Source organism: Aquarana catesbeiana, linkage group LG02 (genome assembly GCF_042186555.1).
Source record: "Aquarana catesbeiana isolate 2022-GZ linkage group LG02, ASM4218655v1, whole genome shotgun sequence".
In the NCBI taxonomy this organism is placed as follows: Eukaryota; Metazoa; Chordata; class Amphibia; order Anura; family Ranidae; genus Aquarana; species Aquarana catesbeiana.
Genome location: NC_133325.1, coordinates 757,268,233 through 757,285,589, shown reverse-complemented (window position 1 = coordinate 757,285,589; position 17,357 = coordinate 757,268,233). Strand labels below are relative to the sequence as shown.

The 17,357-nt window shown below is 44.1% G+C and overlaps 1 protein-coding gene across 1 annotated transcript in view; it reads left to right on the top strand.

Annotated features, from left to right (window-relative positions):
- SETD4 (SET domain containing 4) overlaps positions 1-17,357 on the top strand; it is a 44,246-nt gene that overhangs the window by 9,402 nt on the left and 17,487 nt on the right. Inside the window, exons 3-8 of the mRNA XM_073617187.1 lie at positions 648-743; positions 1,336-1,373; positions 2,439-2,527; positions 5,288-5,717; positions 9,693-9,867; positions 12,145-12,226. Coding sequence (XP_073473288.1) covers positions 648-743; positions 1,336-1,373; positions 2,439-2,527; positions 5,288-5,717; positions 9,693-9,867; positions 12,145-12,226 — 910 coding nt within the window. The remainder of the gene's footprint in view (positions 1-647; positions 744-1,335; positions 1,374-2,438; positions 2,528-5,287; positions 5,718-9,692; positions 9,868-12,144; positions 12,227-17,357) is intronic.

The window sequence follows — 17,357 nt, the reverse complement described above, 5'->3', positions numbered from 1 at the left end:
AATTAAACTTAATTTATTATTTTAAAGCGGGATTCCGGCCTAAAAAAAAAAAAATTAAAAGTCAGCAGCTACAAACACTGTAGCCGCTGACTTTAAATAAGTACTTACCTGTCCTGGGTGCCCGCGATGTCTGCCGCCCGAGGCTGACCCGTCCCTCGGCTCTCAGGTCCCGGCACCGCCATCCTAGGTAAGGGAAACAGGCAGTGGAGCCTTGCGGCTTCACTGCCAGTTTCCTACTGTGCACGCGCGAGCGGCGCGGCGCACTGTGAATGGCCCCGTGGTGTTCTGGGAACACACACAGTTCCCAGAAGACAACGGGGCCGCTCACCGTGGAGCAGAAGGCACAACGGAAAAGGAAGAGGCAGGTTAGGAAGACTGCCTAGCAACAAGGGTTTAGGTAAGTTTAAAAAAATTTTTTTTTTCCAAATGTTTTTTTTACATTTTTTTTTTAGGATTTTTGGTGAATTTTTTTTTTTCAGGGTGGCCCTCCACTTTAAGTATTTTCTTGTTTTGAAATGACAATGACCCTTTCTTTACACGGGGGGGGGGGTACAGTTTTTCATCTTCGTCCTGGGCACCAGATTATCTTTTTTTTTCCAGCACTGCTTATATATAATGCATCATGCATATAATCTTTCTTCTTGTAGTGAATCAAAGCTGTGACATCCAGTACGTTCAGCTGAGAAAGTGGCTGAAGAACAGGGGCTTCTGTGACAGCCAGCTGAGGACAGCACATTTTCCAGGTAACATTTTCAGGTGCTCTTCAGTGGGAATTATTATTATTATACAGGATTTATATAGCACAGAGAGTTTGCATAACGCTTCACAACATGAGGGCCGACAGTACAATTATAATACAATTCAATACAGGAGGAATCAGAGGGCCCTGCTCATTAAAGCTTACAATCTAAAAGGAAGGGTCAAGTGATATAAAACGTAATAACTGTGGGGGATGAGCTGATGGAGAAAGTGGAAATACAGTTGTTAGGCTTCTCTGAAGAAAGGGGGTTTCAGGGATCCCCTAAAAGTGGACATAACAGGAGATAGCTGGACAGATTGGTGTAGGGAAAGGAAGCCTTAGAACAGTTTGCCTTGCTGTTGCAGCCTGACCATAAAATGGTCCTTGAGAGGTGTGGACTTAAACTAAACCTGCACTTTCTTTATTCAGGGCAAACAACAGGTTCTCTTTAATGCCACCCTTCTTAGCAGCCTATACTCACCTTTGTTTTGGTTCCCCACCCTACTGCTCAAACAACATTTCAGGAAATGATTCTACTGTTTTGGGAGATCTCATCTCATGGCATCGTTTTCATTGCATTTTTTTTGTTCTTTTAGATACGGGCAGGGGTCTGATGACAACACATCTACTGCAGGTTTGCGGTTGATATTGTTACACTACAGATGTTTAATCTTTGTATATTTTTTAATATATAGTGTATATGTATGTACATACCTTTTCACGTTATTAAATTCAGGTGCACAAAGCCAGCTCCATAAAGACATGGTTTGATGGTTGAGTTGGCTTGATTGGGTTTGGTGTGGAGGAACTTGGGGTGATTTGCACAGAGCCCTGACCTCAACTCTACTGAACACCTTCGGGATTAAATTTGGAGCTTGGACTTGTAGACCAGTATCAATACAGAACCTTACAAATGCTGTTTTGGCTGAATAGACACAAATTTCCACAGAGACGCTCTGGTGGAAAGCCTTATGTTATAGCCACAAATGGAGGAGGAGAGGGGGCAACCATGGCCATGGTTTTGGAATGGAACGTCCAACAAGCAACTGCAACTTAGGTGTATTGGTCAAGTGTCCTTATTGGCCATATAGTGTATATCTGTATACTATTTGTATGTATATGTGGTAATTATTGATCTTTTCTGAACCACCTACACTCTCCACTTGCTAGCAGAGCTGAGATTAGTCACACATCTTTCATTCCTAGAAGAGTGAAGGTAGGAAAAAAAAGACCATTTTAATGGTGTTATAGAGCCATTAGGAATTAGGGTCTTTTCACATTACACTGCTGAATAAATGCATCAAAAATGCATTTTCTGGATTCTTATTACCTAGTATGCACCCGTAAAACGTGGACATGCGACTTAAAAAAATGCACCAAAAACGCAACGCAGGTGTGTTTCTTATGTGCTTTTTTTATGTGTTTTTGCCATAATTTTGGTGCTTTTTCTATTCATTTCAATGGGGACCTGTGCTTTTTGTGTGGTTTTGAAAACCGCAACAAAGATGCAGCGTTTTTTGTTTTTTTTTTAGCAAAGTAAAAACGCAGCAAAAGCGTTTAAGTGTGAAATGGTCCTTTAGAGTGCTCTGTAAAAATAAAGATCATAACGAACCTCAAACAGCTATTTTTATTTTAAACTTTGACATAGGAAGCTAAGATGGCTTATACAATCTCAGCCAATCTCTTTGTCTCTTCTCAGCCAGGAGATCTGATCATTTCCTTGCCGGAGTCCTGTCTTCTTACCACCGACACGGTCCTGGAAAGCTACCTTGGTGATTATATCAGAAGGTTGGTATTATAATGGCAAGTCTGAGTTTTTTTTTAATTCCTTGTAAATGTGACATTTCAGTTTTCCAATGTGCAAAGCTCCACCTCCTCAGTGTAAATGTACGGTTGCAGCTGATGGGAGTGAACTCTCTCCATCCACAACTCCTAGAGCAGTAGATGCCGACTGGTGACATCAGTTCTATAGGTTGCCTGCCTGCACATTTGCACTGAGGAGTTGGAGCTTTGGCGTCTACATGGCTGCATAAAAAAAGGCATTCGTGTAGCAATTTATGCTAAAATGTATGCAGGTTAAAGTGGAACTTTAGTCATTTTGTTCATCTTTCCATCTATTAAATCTTCTGCTCTGGCAGAAGATTTGGCATTTTTTTTCTGCCAGTAAATACCTTATACAGCCCACTTCCTGTTTCTTGTCTGGTAAAAAGCTTACACTTATGACATCATGCACAGCTCTCTCACTCTCTTGGGAGTTTGCCAGGAAGGGAGGGGGATGAGTCATAAGAGGGCCAATGAGAGCTGCAGGGCTGGAGGTGTGCCTCTGTGTGTTTGTGAAAATCCAGGAAGTGAACAGGCAGCAGCTTCAGCTGCCCACAGTTAAAATGGTTGCAGCCAGACTCAGTGGAGGGAGATTTCTGCAGCATATTTGGCAAGTACAGAATCACAGTATATTTAAATGAATATGCAAAGTGGTTGGAGGGAAGCTTCAGAAAGGCAAAGATGTTTTTATTGCAAATTATGTGAGCAGACTGCAGTTCCTCTTTAATGGGAAGCATAATTTTAAAGTAGGTTTATTGTTTGGCCTTTCCTTCTGCTTTAACCCTGTTTCCGTCATCTGCCACATTCACTTTTTCTTAAATCACTTTACTGCAAGAGTCTTTGGCCCCTTTCACACAGGGTTGTCCAGCAGCTGTGTGTCCCTCCTGGTTTTAGAAACAAGATATACCTGTGCTCAGATCCTAATAGCTTGTACATATTGTATATAATCTATCAGGTGCTAAAAGGGTGTGACCACATGTTAACACTAGAAATTCTGGATGAACCCTCTACACACTGCTATATATCCTTTCTGGCAAATTTTGCAATTAAAAACAGGGATTTTTATCTCACACATATTGCAATACACATTTAAGCTGGCCAACAGCATCAAAGTAATCCCTTTTATGGCCAGTCCTACTCTGCTCTGCCAATGTAAATGCTAAGGTGGACACAATGCCAACATGGGGTAAACAGACACAAAGTGGGGGAGAGCTACTAGGTTTAGGTCTGGTTACTGACCTGCATTGCAACAGAAATAAGATATACCTGTGCTGTGTACCTGGCATGGTGTCCACCGTAGTATTAGCATTGGCAGAGCAGAGTAGGACTGGCCATAAGAGGGAATAAAAAAGAAGTACAGTGGAACCTTGGTTATTGAGTAACGCGGTTAACGAGTGTTTTGAAAGACAAGCAACTTTTTTTCTTTATTCTGACTCGGTTTGCGAGAAGAAGGGGGAGTCCTTTACCCTGAAAGACATTGGCTTAATGTACTTGTCACTACTTTCAATAAATACCTTTTAACCTACCTTCCAATTCACATTTTTTTTTTGTTTGGGCACCAGGTGCTCCTTCCTACTTTTCCATGTGCAGCATCCAGCCTTGTTGCCTGCAGCCTGTCAAAGTATTAGGCGGGCTGCGGCAGTTCGAGGAGCTCCTTGATTCCAAACTTAAAGAGGAACTGCAGTCTGCTCACCTAATTTGTAAAAAAAAACATCTTTGCCACTCTGAAGCTTCCCTCCAACCACTTTGCATATTCGTTTATATATACTGTGATTCTGTACTTGCCAAATATGCTGCAGAAATCTCCCTCCACTGAGTCTGGCTGCAGCCATTTTAACTGTGGGCAGCTTAAGCTGCTGCCTGTTCACTTTCTGGAATTACACAGACACACACCTCCAGCTCTGCAGCTTTCATTGACCCTCTTATGACTCATTCCCCCCTCCCTTCATGGCAAACTCTCACAAGAGTGAGAGAGAGATCTGTGCATGATGTCATAAGCCTAGACCTTCTACCAGAAAGGAAACCGGAAGTGGGCTGTATAAGGTATTTACTGCCACAAAAAAAAATATTTTACTATCCAAAGTTAAAACAACAAGGGAAGAAGATTTAATAGATGGAAAAATGAAAAAATGACTGAAGTTCCACTTAAGGGCCGGTTCACACTGCTGCGATGCGGGACCCCTGCGAATCCACTGCGGGTTCCCACATCGCATGTTTCCCGGCGGCAGTTCACACTGCCCTATGTGAATTCCTGGGAGTGTCAGGTAAAAGTTAAAGACACCCCCATATCAGTTCGCATATCACAGTGCGATCTGCAAACTCGGACAGGAATCGGATCGCATGCAATCTGATTCTGCTGCGGACAAAAAAAAGGGTCCTGTGCGAGTTTGATGCAAATTCAGCCATACAATCTTTATGGCTGAAAACGCATCACACAGAGATTGCATGTGATTTTCACTGCAGTGCGGTGCGAATCACATCCGATCTCTGACATCGCACCAGTGTGAACCGGCCCTTAATCTGCAAGTGTGCCTGGGATTCACTGCAGCCTGGAGCTCTACTACCCCCTTCCCTTCTGCCATCGTACAGCAAATTTTCTTTCCCCACGCCCGCCATCGTTATGCCTTCTGGCAATATGGATGGCTTTACTCAAAAGTGGAAGTACATTTTAAGCTGCAATATTCAAATAATTGGCATGTTTACTAAATATTTTGTCATTATGCTTAGGTGGCGTCCCCTTGTCTCCCCTTTGTTGGCATTGTGCACTTTCTTAGTCACAGAAAGATACGCTGGTGACCGGTCCCTGTGGAAACCATATCTAGACGTATTACCCAGCAGTTATGACTGCCCAGTTTATTGGGATCCAGAAATAGTGATGCTCCTTCCAGAACCTGTCAGACAAAAAGCTGAGCAGCAGAGGAGCGTCGTTCAAGAGTTCTACTCTTCCCATGTATCGTTCTTCAGATCATTGCAGTCCTTGTTTCAGGAGAACGCCGAAAGCATCCTGACGTATGACGCCATGCGCTGGGCCTGGTGCACAGTCAACACTCGTACGGTATATATGAAACACGCACAGAGAGACTGCTTTTCTGCTGAACAGGATGTGTATGCATTGGCACCATTCTTAGATCTGCTGAACCACAGTCCTGGTGTGCAGGTAGGATCCCGCATATTTCCACATCTTGTTTACCAGTCGTTGGTTCTGGTTTACTCAGTAGGCATATCAAACACTTTAAGGATAGATCTACACTGGTGTTTGCATGATACCAAGCCAGGTCTGTTTTGACTGAGGGCTGAGGTGCCCCACTCCCCATCTGCTGCCTTTTGTGTTCAGTGACTGTTTTGCAAAGCACCTGAACATGAACACATCTACTATTTAGTGAGCCCTAAATCCAGCAGACAGGAGCGCTGCTCTGCTTTCTGTTTGGGGTCACTAAACACAGCCAGAGATGGACAAGGTCCTTATACACCTTTCCTAATTCAAGGAAGAGAAAAGAGTACATTTTTAACCACTTAAAGAGGAAGTAAACCCTCCTGCAAAAAAGAAAAAACTAAAAACACACCCTGCAAGATAAAGGCATAATGAGCTAGTATGCATAGCATACTAGCTCATTATGAATTACTTACGCGAGAACGAAGCCCCCGCAGCCGTCCTCGTCTCCCCCTCAGGCTGCCGACATGTCGCCCGGGGCTTGCTTCCGGGTATCACTGCTCCGGCGCTGTGATTGGCCGGAGCCGCGATGACGTCACTCCCGCACATGCGCGTAGGAGCCGCCTCGAACGGCACAGTACAACTAAAGCAACCATTGCTTCAGTTGGCTTAAATGCGCATGTGCCGCATGACGTCGGCACGTGCAAATACAGGGATATCTCCTAAACCGTGCAGGTTTAGGAGATATCCACTGCAGCTACAGGCAAGCCTAATTATAGGCTTGCCTGTAGTTTTTAAAGTGGTTGTAAAGGGTTTACAACCACTTTAAGGACCGAGCCTCTTTCTGAGATTTGTTGTTTGCAAGTTAAAAACAGTTTTTTTTTGCTAGAAAATTACTTAGAACCCCCAAACATTATACATTTTTCTTTTATAACACCCTAGAGAATAAAATGGCGGTCATTGCAATACTTTCTGTCACACAGTATTTGCGCAGCGGTCTTACAAGTGCAATTTTTTGGGGAAAAAATACACTTTTTTGAATTAAAAAATAAGACAACAGTAAAGTTAGCCCATTTTTTTTATATTGAGAAAGATAATGTTATGCCGAGTAAGTTGATAGCCAACATGTCACGCTTCAAAATTGCACCCGCTCGTGGAATGGCGACAAACTTTTACCGTTAAAATCTCCATAGGCGACATTAAAAAAATTCTACAGGTTGCATGTTTTGAGTTACAGAGGAGGTCTAGAGCTAGAATTATTGCTCTTGCTCTACCGATCGCGGCGATACCTCACATGTGTGGTTTGAACACCGTATCCATATGCGGGGGCTACTCACGTATGCGTTCGCTTCTGCACGCGAGCTCGGCGGGACGGGGCACGTTTTAAAAAATTTTTTTATTTTTTTCTTATTTATTTTACCTTTTATTTTTTATTTTTACACTGTTCTTTAAAAAAAAAAAAATGTGTCACTTTTATTCCTATTACAAGGAATGTAAACATTCCTTGTAATAGAAGGGAGAGATCACTATTATCGGAAACCGGATCGCCGGCCGAAAAAGAGGATACCGAGGTTATTACAGCTAGCTGCTGCAATAACAAAGTTATCCCTCTTCAAAGTCAGGACGTATATCGGCGTGCGCCGGTCTGAAAGTGGTTAATGATGACCTCATCGGAGTGCGACCGTCTCCTTCCATGCAAGTTCAAAGAGCAGTCATGATATATATAAGAGAAGCGTGGCCACCCAGAAATCATCTGTACTCAGTGAACTGAAATGTGATTGGTTTTCATGCCCTTTGCACATTTTTTTTTTTTTTTTTTGGAAGAAACCAACTTTATTGAAAAACGTATGCATGGTACATGAATCGATATAGACCAACATAGCCTTAACAATAGTACATACATGAATATATTGAAATATCTGTATAGACTGAAGTGAAACACACCAATGGAGGTGGAGTCAATACACAATATATATAAAAGAAAAGGAGAAAACAAAGGGGTAAGGGGGGAAATGGGGGGTGAGGCTATTAAGTGCATGTTTCACCATCTGCAAACCATCTGCTCCAGACCTTTTCATACTTGAGCGAACATCCTCTATGCACATGGATCAGCTTTTTATATGGAAGAGTGTCATTAACCTCTTCCTTCCAGCATTGGATTGTAGGGGGCTGGGCCTGCATCTACTTACGGGCTACCGCTTCCCTTGCCAAGAATAGCGTCTCGTGTAAAAAGGTACGGAGGGGTTTGTCTGCGTCTAAGTCCGGCAACAGACCGAGTAGGCACAGTTTTGGGCCTAGGGTAGCAGGAGAGCCCATCTGGTCGTGCAAGAAGCGAATCACCTGTATCCAGTATGTTTGGATAGTTGGGCAGGACCGTATAAGGTGGTAGAAGGAGCCTGGGGTTGTAGTCGCATCGGCGGCATCCTGGATTGTACATGGGTTTAAAACACGCTACCTTCTGGGGGGTCAGATACGTCCTTTGTATGATATACAACTGCGTGAGGCGGTCTGATAATTTGGGGGATACTTTTTTCTAGGGCTGCAACTAACGATTATTTTCATTATCGATTAGTTGGCCGATTATTGTTTCGATTAATCGATTAATCGGTTAATAACCTTAAAAAAAAGTGTAGTGTATAATTTAGTTAATATGTAAAGTTTAAAAAAAGGCAATTTATTCCTAAATATCTTTATACGCAGGGGTAAATATAAATAACCAACTGTTTGGTTAGGGACTAAAATCTTTAATCCTCCCTGAGAATAACAGACAGAATAGATATACTCTATTAGAGGTTGAATTGGTAAATATCATCAGACTCAGATCAAATTTTTTTATTTAAAGAAAAAAAAATTCTAGACTGTTTTGCAGATTTTCAAACAGAACTGTAATATTACATGCTTTTCTGCAGCTTCTCCATTGAAGTATATTGAACCAAAAAGCACCCTTTCCAAATACACAGCAGCTGAAAAAAGCATAGATGTGAACATTAAATGAACTGTAGTGCATTTCTGCAAAAAGCACCAAAAAAACACATGGGTGAGAACCAGGCCTAAGACATTTAATAACATAATGGAGTTAAAAAAAACAAAAACAAATTAGCCCTTCGTTTTTTTACTGTGCAACAGTGAAAGTAATATTTACAGTAGAGATTGTTTGCTCTTTTTGTACTATATAGGGCTAATTTTTAGCTTTTTTAACCCCATTATGTTACTGGCCGATTAATCGATTATGAAAATAGTAATCGATTAATTTCATAATCGATTAGTTGTCGATTAATCGATTAGTTGTTTCGGCCCTACTTTTTTCACGTCCTCCAAAATCTCATCCCAATCCTCATCCTCAATCCGTCCGATGTCTGCCTCCCATCTTGTCTTGGCGGCATAGGCCAAGGCTGTGGTACTGGGGAGACAGATGGCGGAGTACAGAGTGGAGATTAATTTGGCAGGCTCAGTACCTGTGATTGTGTCTACTATAGAGGGAACTGCCAGGGAGGGGTTAAATATCTAGCGTGGCGAAGTTGTAAATATCTAAAGAGAAGACAGGCCTTTGCACATTTAAAACAAGGGTCTGCCCTTACCTCCAATGACATCACCTGAAATCAACTTTATTATTCTGCACAAAAGGCACAGAGATTGTCCCTGATCCTCATCAGCTAACACATTGTACCCAGATAGGGCTTGGTCATAGACATCCATGACTAAGTCCTATCTGGGTGAAAGTTAAAAAGCGGAGTGTCTGGGTGGACTTCCTGTATCTTTTGTATGGATCAATAAAGATGATTTCCGATGATGTCGTTGGCAGTGTGGCCGGACTTTTAGTGTGTACATTTACAGAGCATGCACAAGCTCCATTTGACCGGCACCTATACGTTCACACGAGCAAATACAGGTCTGAACAGCGGCAGTTTTCTTTACTTATTCGTCAAGCTTTTGTGACAGACAAAGGTACCTTATTTACTTTCTGTAATTTGTTCCATTCAGGTAGAAGCTGCATTTAATGAGGAGATCAGACGTTATGAGATCAGGACTAAAGTGCAGTATAGGAAGTATGAACAAGTATTTATTTGCTATGGACCCCATGATAATCAGCGACTTCTGCTAGATTACGGATTTGTGGCAGCTAATAATCCCCATCAGAGTGTCTATGTGACTCCAGGTAAGAGTATGCTAGGGCTGGATCTTCTGGCCAAAAAAAAGCAACACAGAAAGGTGCATTTACTAAAGACAAATAGCCTCTAAACTTTGGAAGTGCCGTTTCACTCTTTTTTCCCAGAGTGTAGTAAATGTGGTAAAGCTCTGCTGATTTCCATCATCCAATCATGTTCAAGCAAAAATGCATTTTTTTTTTGTTTTTCTTTATGTTCCTTGCACCCGATTGGGTATATTTTACGAAGTGAAGCATTAACGCATTCACTAAGCACTGGGAAAAATTAGTCCAACTGCACTTGAAAGGTGTACAGTCTATTTGTCGTTAGTAAATCCACCCCATATTGTCATTGGTTTACAAAAACTACAGGCAAGTGTAATTTGACCTGTGGTCAGGGCCGCCATCAGGGGGTACAGCCCATACAACTGTAAGGGGCCGGTCCAGGCCAGAAGAAGGCAGGACGGATGAAGGGGATCCATGTTTTGCACCATAGAAATTATCTCTGCAGCTTCTGCTGCTCTCTGTGTCATTGAGCTCTTTACTGCCACTGGCTACTATGTGCATGTGCACCCCTCGTGTGAACTGCCTGTACTGTGCTCCTCTGTGTCAGCAACATCCTCTCCGCTGTGTCAGCTTTGTGAAAACGAGCTGGAACTAGTTAGGAAGATTTCCTTTACAAGTAGGGGCTGTGAAGGAAAGGGAGGGGACTGTTTGTGTACAGGGAGGGGCCAGAGGCTTGTGTGTTTACAGATTTGTGTATGTGTGGGGCTGACATATATATACAGGTGGGGGGCTGACATATATACAGGGGGCTGAATATGTACAGGTGAGGTGGCCGGTGTGTGGATTCGGTGGGATGGCCCATGGGCAAGCCTTAGGAAATGTTGATGGTCAGGCTCGGGAGGGAAGGCCTAAAGCTGTGTGTAAGGGGCCCAAAAATTTGAGATGGCTGCCCTGCCTGTAGTAGCCAATCACCTTCCTGTTTTCCCAGTGCATGTTAGAGCTTCCCATCCTGTTTCCATATTTGCCATATGGTCTGCTTTGAATAGGTTTGCTAATTGTGCCTGCTTCTCTGCCCATCTGTGAATTCTGTGTGTGTGTGGTTAGGAGCACTTAGTACAAACTTCTATCTCTCTTGAAATTTGCTTAAAAGCTTTATTTGTTTCAAACATCAGATACAGCCAATGCATTTTGTGGTAAAGGACTTCCCCTTCCTTGGGGCTTCCATAACGATTTATAATACAATCAGTACAGTAATATCTCGTATTGTGAGTAACACAGTATGCGAGCGTTTCGCAATACGGGCTATGTTTTTTAAAAACCTGACTCGATTTGCAAGCGTTGTCTCGCAAGAGGAGCAGGATTCAAGCCACTGGTGTATGTATTACGAGCAGCGATTAAAAAGAGAAACGTGAGTGCTAGTAATAAGTGTTTTTAAATGAAGATATTCATCCAAAAAAAATTTTTTTTCACAGTTGGAACTCCGCTTTAACCTACCTAACCAGGGATACCCTAATTCTGCCTCGGCTTGAAATAACACACTATGCAAAACATGACATCTCCAGTGTGTGGTGTCTAATGCTTGTTGCAGATCCATTTCACAAATGGAGATATAAAGACCATCACCTTGCTGCCCTCCCCATACTGGGGGATGTCCCATTAGCAACTACAAAAACACAAGAAAAGAGAGGAGGCACCAGTCTAGCACATTATCTCAATAACCATTTATTAAAAAAAAAAAATGCAAATAAATCTACTCACAGACGATACGACTGACAAAGCATATCAACATAACACAATTGTTCCGTCCACTCCATGTGCTTCTGAGCTTGGGAGGACATCACCTAGGATCCAAATGGCTTACACATTTCTAGGACAGTACCCTCTTCCTCAGTTTTGGCTCTGAGGACGAGGGTACTGCTCTGGTTACAGTCCCTGATCGAAAAAAGCTTTCCAGCATTCCCGTTTGAGAGAAGTCGATCTATCAATTGGCTTCTAATGAACAGGTACAGCCATAGATGGATGAACCGGCTGAATTTTGACCCATCTACGACTGACTTTAGTTTACCCTTCATCCAGGCCATGACTAAATAGATGCAAAAACCAAACAGTAGTTCTTGATGGGGGGGGGGGGGGCAATACAGTCCTGCAGAAGGGGTGACACTAACAGGGTGCTACAAATTTCCCGGCCTGACAGCTGGAGTCTGATTGGTTACTGCAGATATACAAATTTGACAATTTTTCCTAGCTGTTCTGACAGTGTTTTGTTGTTCTCCACTTTTATAGATGTCATCCTCCAGTATTTATCTTGCACAGACAAACAGCTACAGAAGAAATGGTCACTACTGAAGGAAAATGGATTTTTAGAGTAAGTTGAGGGTTTTGCTGGTCGCATTGAAATGAAAGGGATTGCAAAGGTTTCTTTAAAGTGGTTGTAATCGCATACTAGCCCATTAGGAAACACTTACCTTAGATCGAAGCTGTTGCAGCGACCCCCACATACAGCTGTGACCAGCGACATGTCTCCCGGAGTTATTTCCGGGTTCCCGGGCTCCGTGGCTGTTATTGGCCGAAGCTGCGATGACGTCACTCCCGTGCATGCGCGCGGGAGCCGCCGGTTACGGCACAGCTGCTGAAGAAACGGCACGAGCGGTCCGTACCTTCAGTGTGCATGCTCTGATGACGTCGGCGCAATCGTATATGGTAAATATCTCCTAAACCATGCAGGTTTAGGAGATATTTACAGTACCTACAGGTAAGGCTTATTTTAGGCTTACCTACAGGTACAAGTGGTATAACAGGGTTTACAACCATTTTAACATGTTATACTTACCTGCTTTGTGCAATAGTTTTGCTCAGATCAGCCCCGATCCTCCCCTTCTCAGGTCCCCCACCATTGCTCCTGGCTCCCCCCCTATAAGCCACTTTCTATGGGGGGCACTCATGCAGGCTCGCTCCCAAGCCACCTTGTCTGCATCTATTGACACAGACAGAGGGGCTCTGCCCCCCCCCCCCCCCGCCCTGCTCCGCTCTCTTGTTATAAAATTTGATTGACAAGACCGGGAGCCATTGGCTAACCAATTGCCCAGTGGGGAGGGATAGAGTCAGGAGAGCCACTGCTCTTATCCACATTGCTGGATTGAGATTGGGCTCAGGTAAGTATTGGGGGGGCCCCTTGGCAACAGAAGATTTTTTACCTGCATAGAATGCATTAAGGAAAAAAATCTTAGAGGAGCTCCAGGCTCCTTCAGAAAAAAATAAAAGTCACGAACTACAAATACTGTAGCTGCTAACTTTTAATATTAGGTCACTTACCTGTCCAGGAATCCAGCAGTGTCCTCACCCGAGCTGATTTTTCAATCAGCTATTGGATGCTGGCACACCCATTTAGTCTAAGGGAAACCGTCAGTAAAGCCTTGTGGCTTCACAACTGGTTTCCTACTGCGCATGCGCAAAGTGTGCTGTGCTTTGTGAATGGGCCGGCTGCGGTGGAACGAGGAGGGGGCCAAACTTCCGGCTCAGTTCGCCATGGCGAACTGAACTGAAAGTGGCAGCGGGTACCTGTCAAAATCAGGTACCCCCAAAAGGTGCCAAATGTGGCAGCAAAAGGGGGGGGGGGGAGGCAAACAAGTGGTGCTTCCCCTTTTAGGTGGAGCTCTGCTTTAAGGCTTTAGAACCATTAAGTGAGCAAAAACAAAAAGGTTAGTATACCGTATGTTGCTGAGGAAATAGAAAATAATAAAATGACATGTACACTGATAAATTACTGTGATGATAAAAATAAAAATATGAAGGGGGCGCTATTATAGTGATGAATTGGCCCTAAAACCCAACATCAGAAGTTATATAACAAAGTATGTTAATAAAATGTTAAACAATACTGTGTGCAAAATTAAATCACAATTAGTAGTGACACTTTAAACAAATTCAATATAATAGTGTCAATAACAATAATGTCCATAAAATCTCATCAATTTTTCTCTAGTCATCTTCCAGGACGGCACACCTGAGAGATGAGAGGCTCCTCCCTACAGGAAACACAATCAATCAACAGCTGTTTTAAGTCCCCACCCTTCCCCTTGATCCTCAGTTTTTGATTGTGTTTCTCCCTACACAGCGAAACCGTTTGTTTTTTTCCAAATGACCCGAAGCCTGTGGCTGGTGGTCCCCCCCTGGGAGCCGGACCAAATGCCTGGGGAAGGCCTATGGCCACATCACCCTGAAAGTGAAAGAGGGCGCCGCCTGCCCGATCTCGTATGATCTCGGAGGCAAAGCAGGGTCGGGCCTGGTTAGTACCTGATGGGCCTCTGGGTCTGGCCGGATATATTTATCCTTCCTGGGGGGTTCCCCTATCCTTTCCTCAGGGGGGGAAGCAGAAACTGGAAGAGCCCCCCTGAGAGCTGAAGGCCCCTGGGTACAGTGGTGTCCCCAGAACTTCAGGGGCCTTTTTCCTGTCTCCCCCCCTTACCTGTCCGGGCGTCCGTTCAGACAGGGGTGCTGGCTGTCAGTTCTTTCCAGGGCCCCCGACTCCTGGGCCCCTGGTAGCTCGCGTGGGCTGCTGGGGAGGGCGCCGCCTGAACGACCTGCGTTCTTACCCAGGTGGGAAGGCTGAGAGTCAGCAGGAGCAGGCGCCCACATCCTCCTTTCGAGGAGGCACCAGTTCACTACGGTGGATGTCTGCCTAAACCACCTCAGAAGGGAATGAGGAACGTACGGCATTGCCCCCCCCAGATGTATATACTGACTGGCAGGACACAGCCTAGCAGTTGGGGGGGGCACTTTGGCGGCTATCCTCCTTGCGTGTGGACCATAAGGATGGAAAAGCAAGCCCTGTGGCTGTGGAAAAAGGGGAAGACTACAACGGTGAGTACTTTCCTTTACCTTGGGAATTTAGCTGCAAAATCCCCAATCCCAGCCAGATGGTTTCTGGGCATTTGAGATAATCTCCCCTGGGGTCTGGATTCAAATAGCCCAGAAGCTTCTGCTAAAAACACCAGCTACAGCTCCCTCTTACATCAGAGATGCTGTATGGTGGACAAGTAGTGCAGAGGAGTGAGTGTGCCTAAACCACCTCAGATGGGAAAGAGGTAGGTAAGGCATTTCTTCCCCTTCCCCCTGTATTTACTAAGTGGTGCAGTGCAGGACCTGGGGTCTGCATAACAAAATAGCCCAGAAGCTACTGCTAAAACCACCATCCACAGCTCCCTCTTACAGCAGAGACACTATGGTTATCACAACAGTAGGTTTCCAACACTCTCCCTACATGTCCGGTTGTGGGACATTAGTAGGGATGAATAGAGCGGGGGGGGGGGGGGGGGACCTGGTAGATACAAAGAGTTCCTTACAGGCCAGGTATACCACTGAACAATTTATGGATTGTGCAATGGTTGAAGGATTCAGGAGTAAGCTCTCCTGGTCAGCAGGTGCACTAGGTTATATGGCCCTATTAGCCCAGCTGCTAGGAATCTGAAGTCCTAAGCTCCAACCTCCCACTCCACCTTTACATTGTGGTTATATTGAAGTGCAGGAGGTAAGAAAAACCTTTTTGTTGGTTTGGGCTGCAGTCAACTCAGTGACAGATCTAAAGGCGATTTACCATAAATCGCTTCCTATATCCTTTAATTAAGGATTTTCTGTGCAAACATATGCAAGAGCTAGATACATGATTGCTTGTTTAAAGCCTGCAGGTGGCTATTTTCCTCCAGGCTAAATTGGTGATCACCTTTTCTAGAGGCTGTCCTAAATTGGCCTCTAGGGCTGGGCTCATTGAGACTTTAGTTTCTGATCAGCCCCACCTGTGTGTGAGCTGGCTAGCGTTTGCTCAGTCCACGGAGGTAAGGTAGGACAACAGCTACTATTGTAAGGTGTCTAACCATTTTTAGAATTTGTTCCTTCACTGGGGGGTGAAGTGTTAGTATCTACAGCCCAGGCTATGCCTAGGGATCAAATTGCTCTGTTTGGTTATTTCATAAAGGGATACACCATGACTCCTCCTTGGTTGCACACCAGTAGAGCTCAGTAGTGTAGGTTTGTCCTTGCTGGGATGTTTTGGGGCACAGCAGAAATACACATTGAAATTTGTGACATCTCTGCTCATAAGGGATATAGTGCTGTACATCAGAAATGCACTGCACTGAAGCTTTGTTGTTGTCTGTTTATATCCTAAAGGTACTGCCTTATTTGGCTACAGATCAGAAAGATACAACAGGGAAGGTGGTCTGTACTTTCTGGTTTTGTGATGCATGGCGGAAATGCATATCATTTAGTCTTATGACATCTCTGCTCATATTTGTTATATTGCTGCACATCAGACATACTCAAAATTGAGTTCTGTCTGGGGATTTTTGTGTGTCCTGTATTACTGCCTTATTGGTTGCTTATTAGATAGGCAGTAGTGAAGATTGATGGTCCTGAATTATTGGGAAATACAAATTGAACCTGTGCCAGGGGTAGTACTAGTACTGCCTTTGGTAATCGGTGCAGCCCCGCAAAGTGGCGTCAGGCTGACAGTGCTATTAACGGCAAAGGTTGCCGATTTTAGGCATGCGATTTGACATGTTGAGTCGCATGCCAAATCCCTTCAATATGGATGTGCTATCTCTATTCAGATTGTTATATTGTTGCACATCAGATATATACAAGATTGAAGGTTGTCTGTCCCTTTATGTCTTACATTTACTGCCTTATTGGCTGCATATCAGAAAGGACACAGCAGTGAAGGTTGCTTGTCCTTTTCTGATTTGTTTTTGCTGCCTCAGCAGGGAGACACATTGAGGATGGTGGCGTATCTGCTCAGTATTGGTATATTACTACACATCAGACATACACAAAGATTGAAGATTGTTTGTGTCCTGTATGTCCTATATTTACTGCCTTATCGGCTGCATATCAGAAAGGCACAGCAGTGAGCGATGTCTTTTCTGTTTCTCATTGTTCTACCTTGCTGCTTCTTAGGGATACACAGCAGGGTGTTGTTGGCTGCACGCCTCCAGGGAGATAGAGCATTGGGGACCCCTCGCTTGTTCAACCTGAAAATTGCAAGTTACCTGCGACCTGTGTAATCTTGAGGTCTGTGGATCCAGAAAGCAGGGTCTGCTTGGTGGCGCTGCGACCTGGAGTTGCACAGACACAAATGGTTCCCATTGGAAGCCATAGTGATTCTCTTGCGTTTTTGCGGTTGCAGGTTGGGTCGCACAGGTGTGGGAGCCCGAAGTTCCCTTCTGGTTGAGGTTTTGCTACACACAAGAATAGACATCATGGAGTTTATTGCCTTACTTTGCAATACACCAGAAAGATCGCAGCTAGGAAGGCTGTCTGTTTTTATGTTGCTGTACAGCAGAAATACTCAACATTGAAGCTTGTTGGTGCTTTCTGTTTCAGATTCCCTTGCCTTACTGCACTTCGGAAAAACACAATGCTGCAGGTTGCTTGGGTCCTTTCCGTGTTGGTTCTATGTGACTGCACTACAGAACTGCATAACAGAAAAGATATTGTCTTAT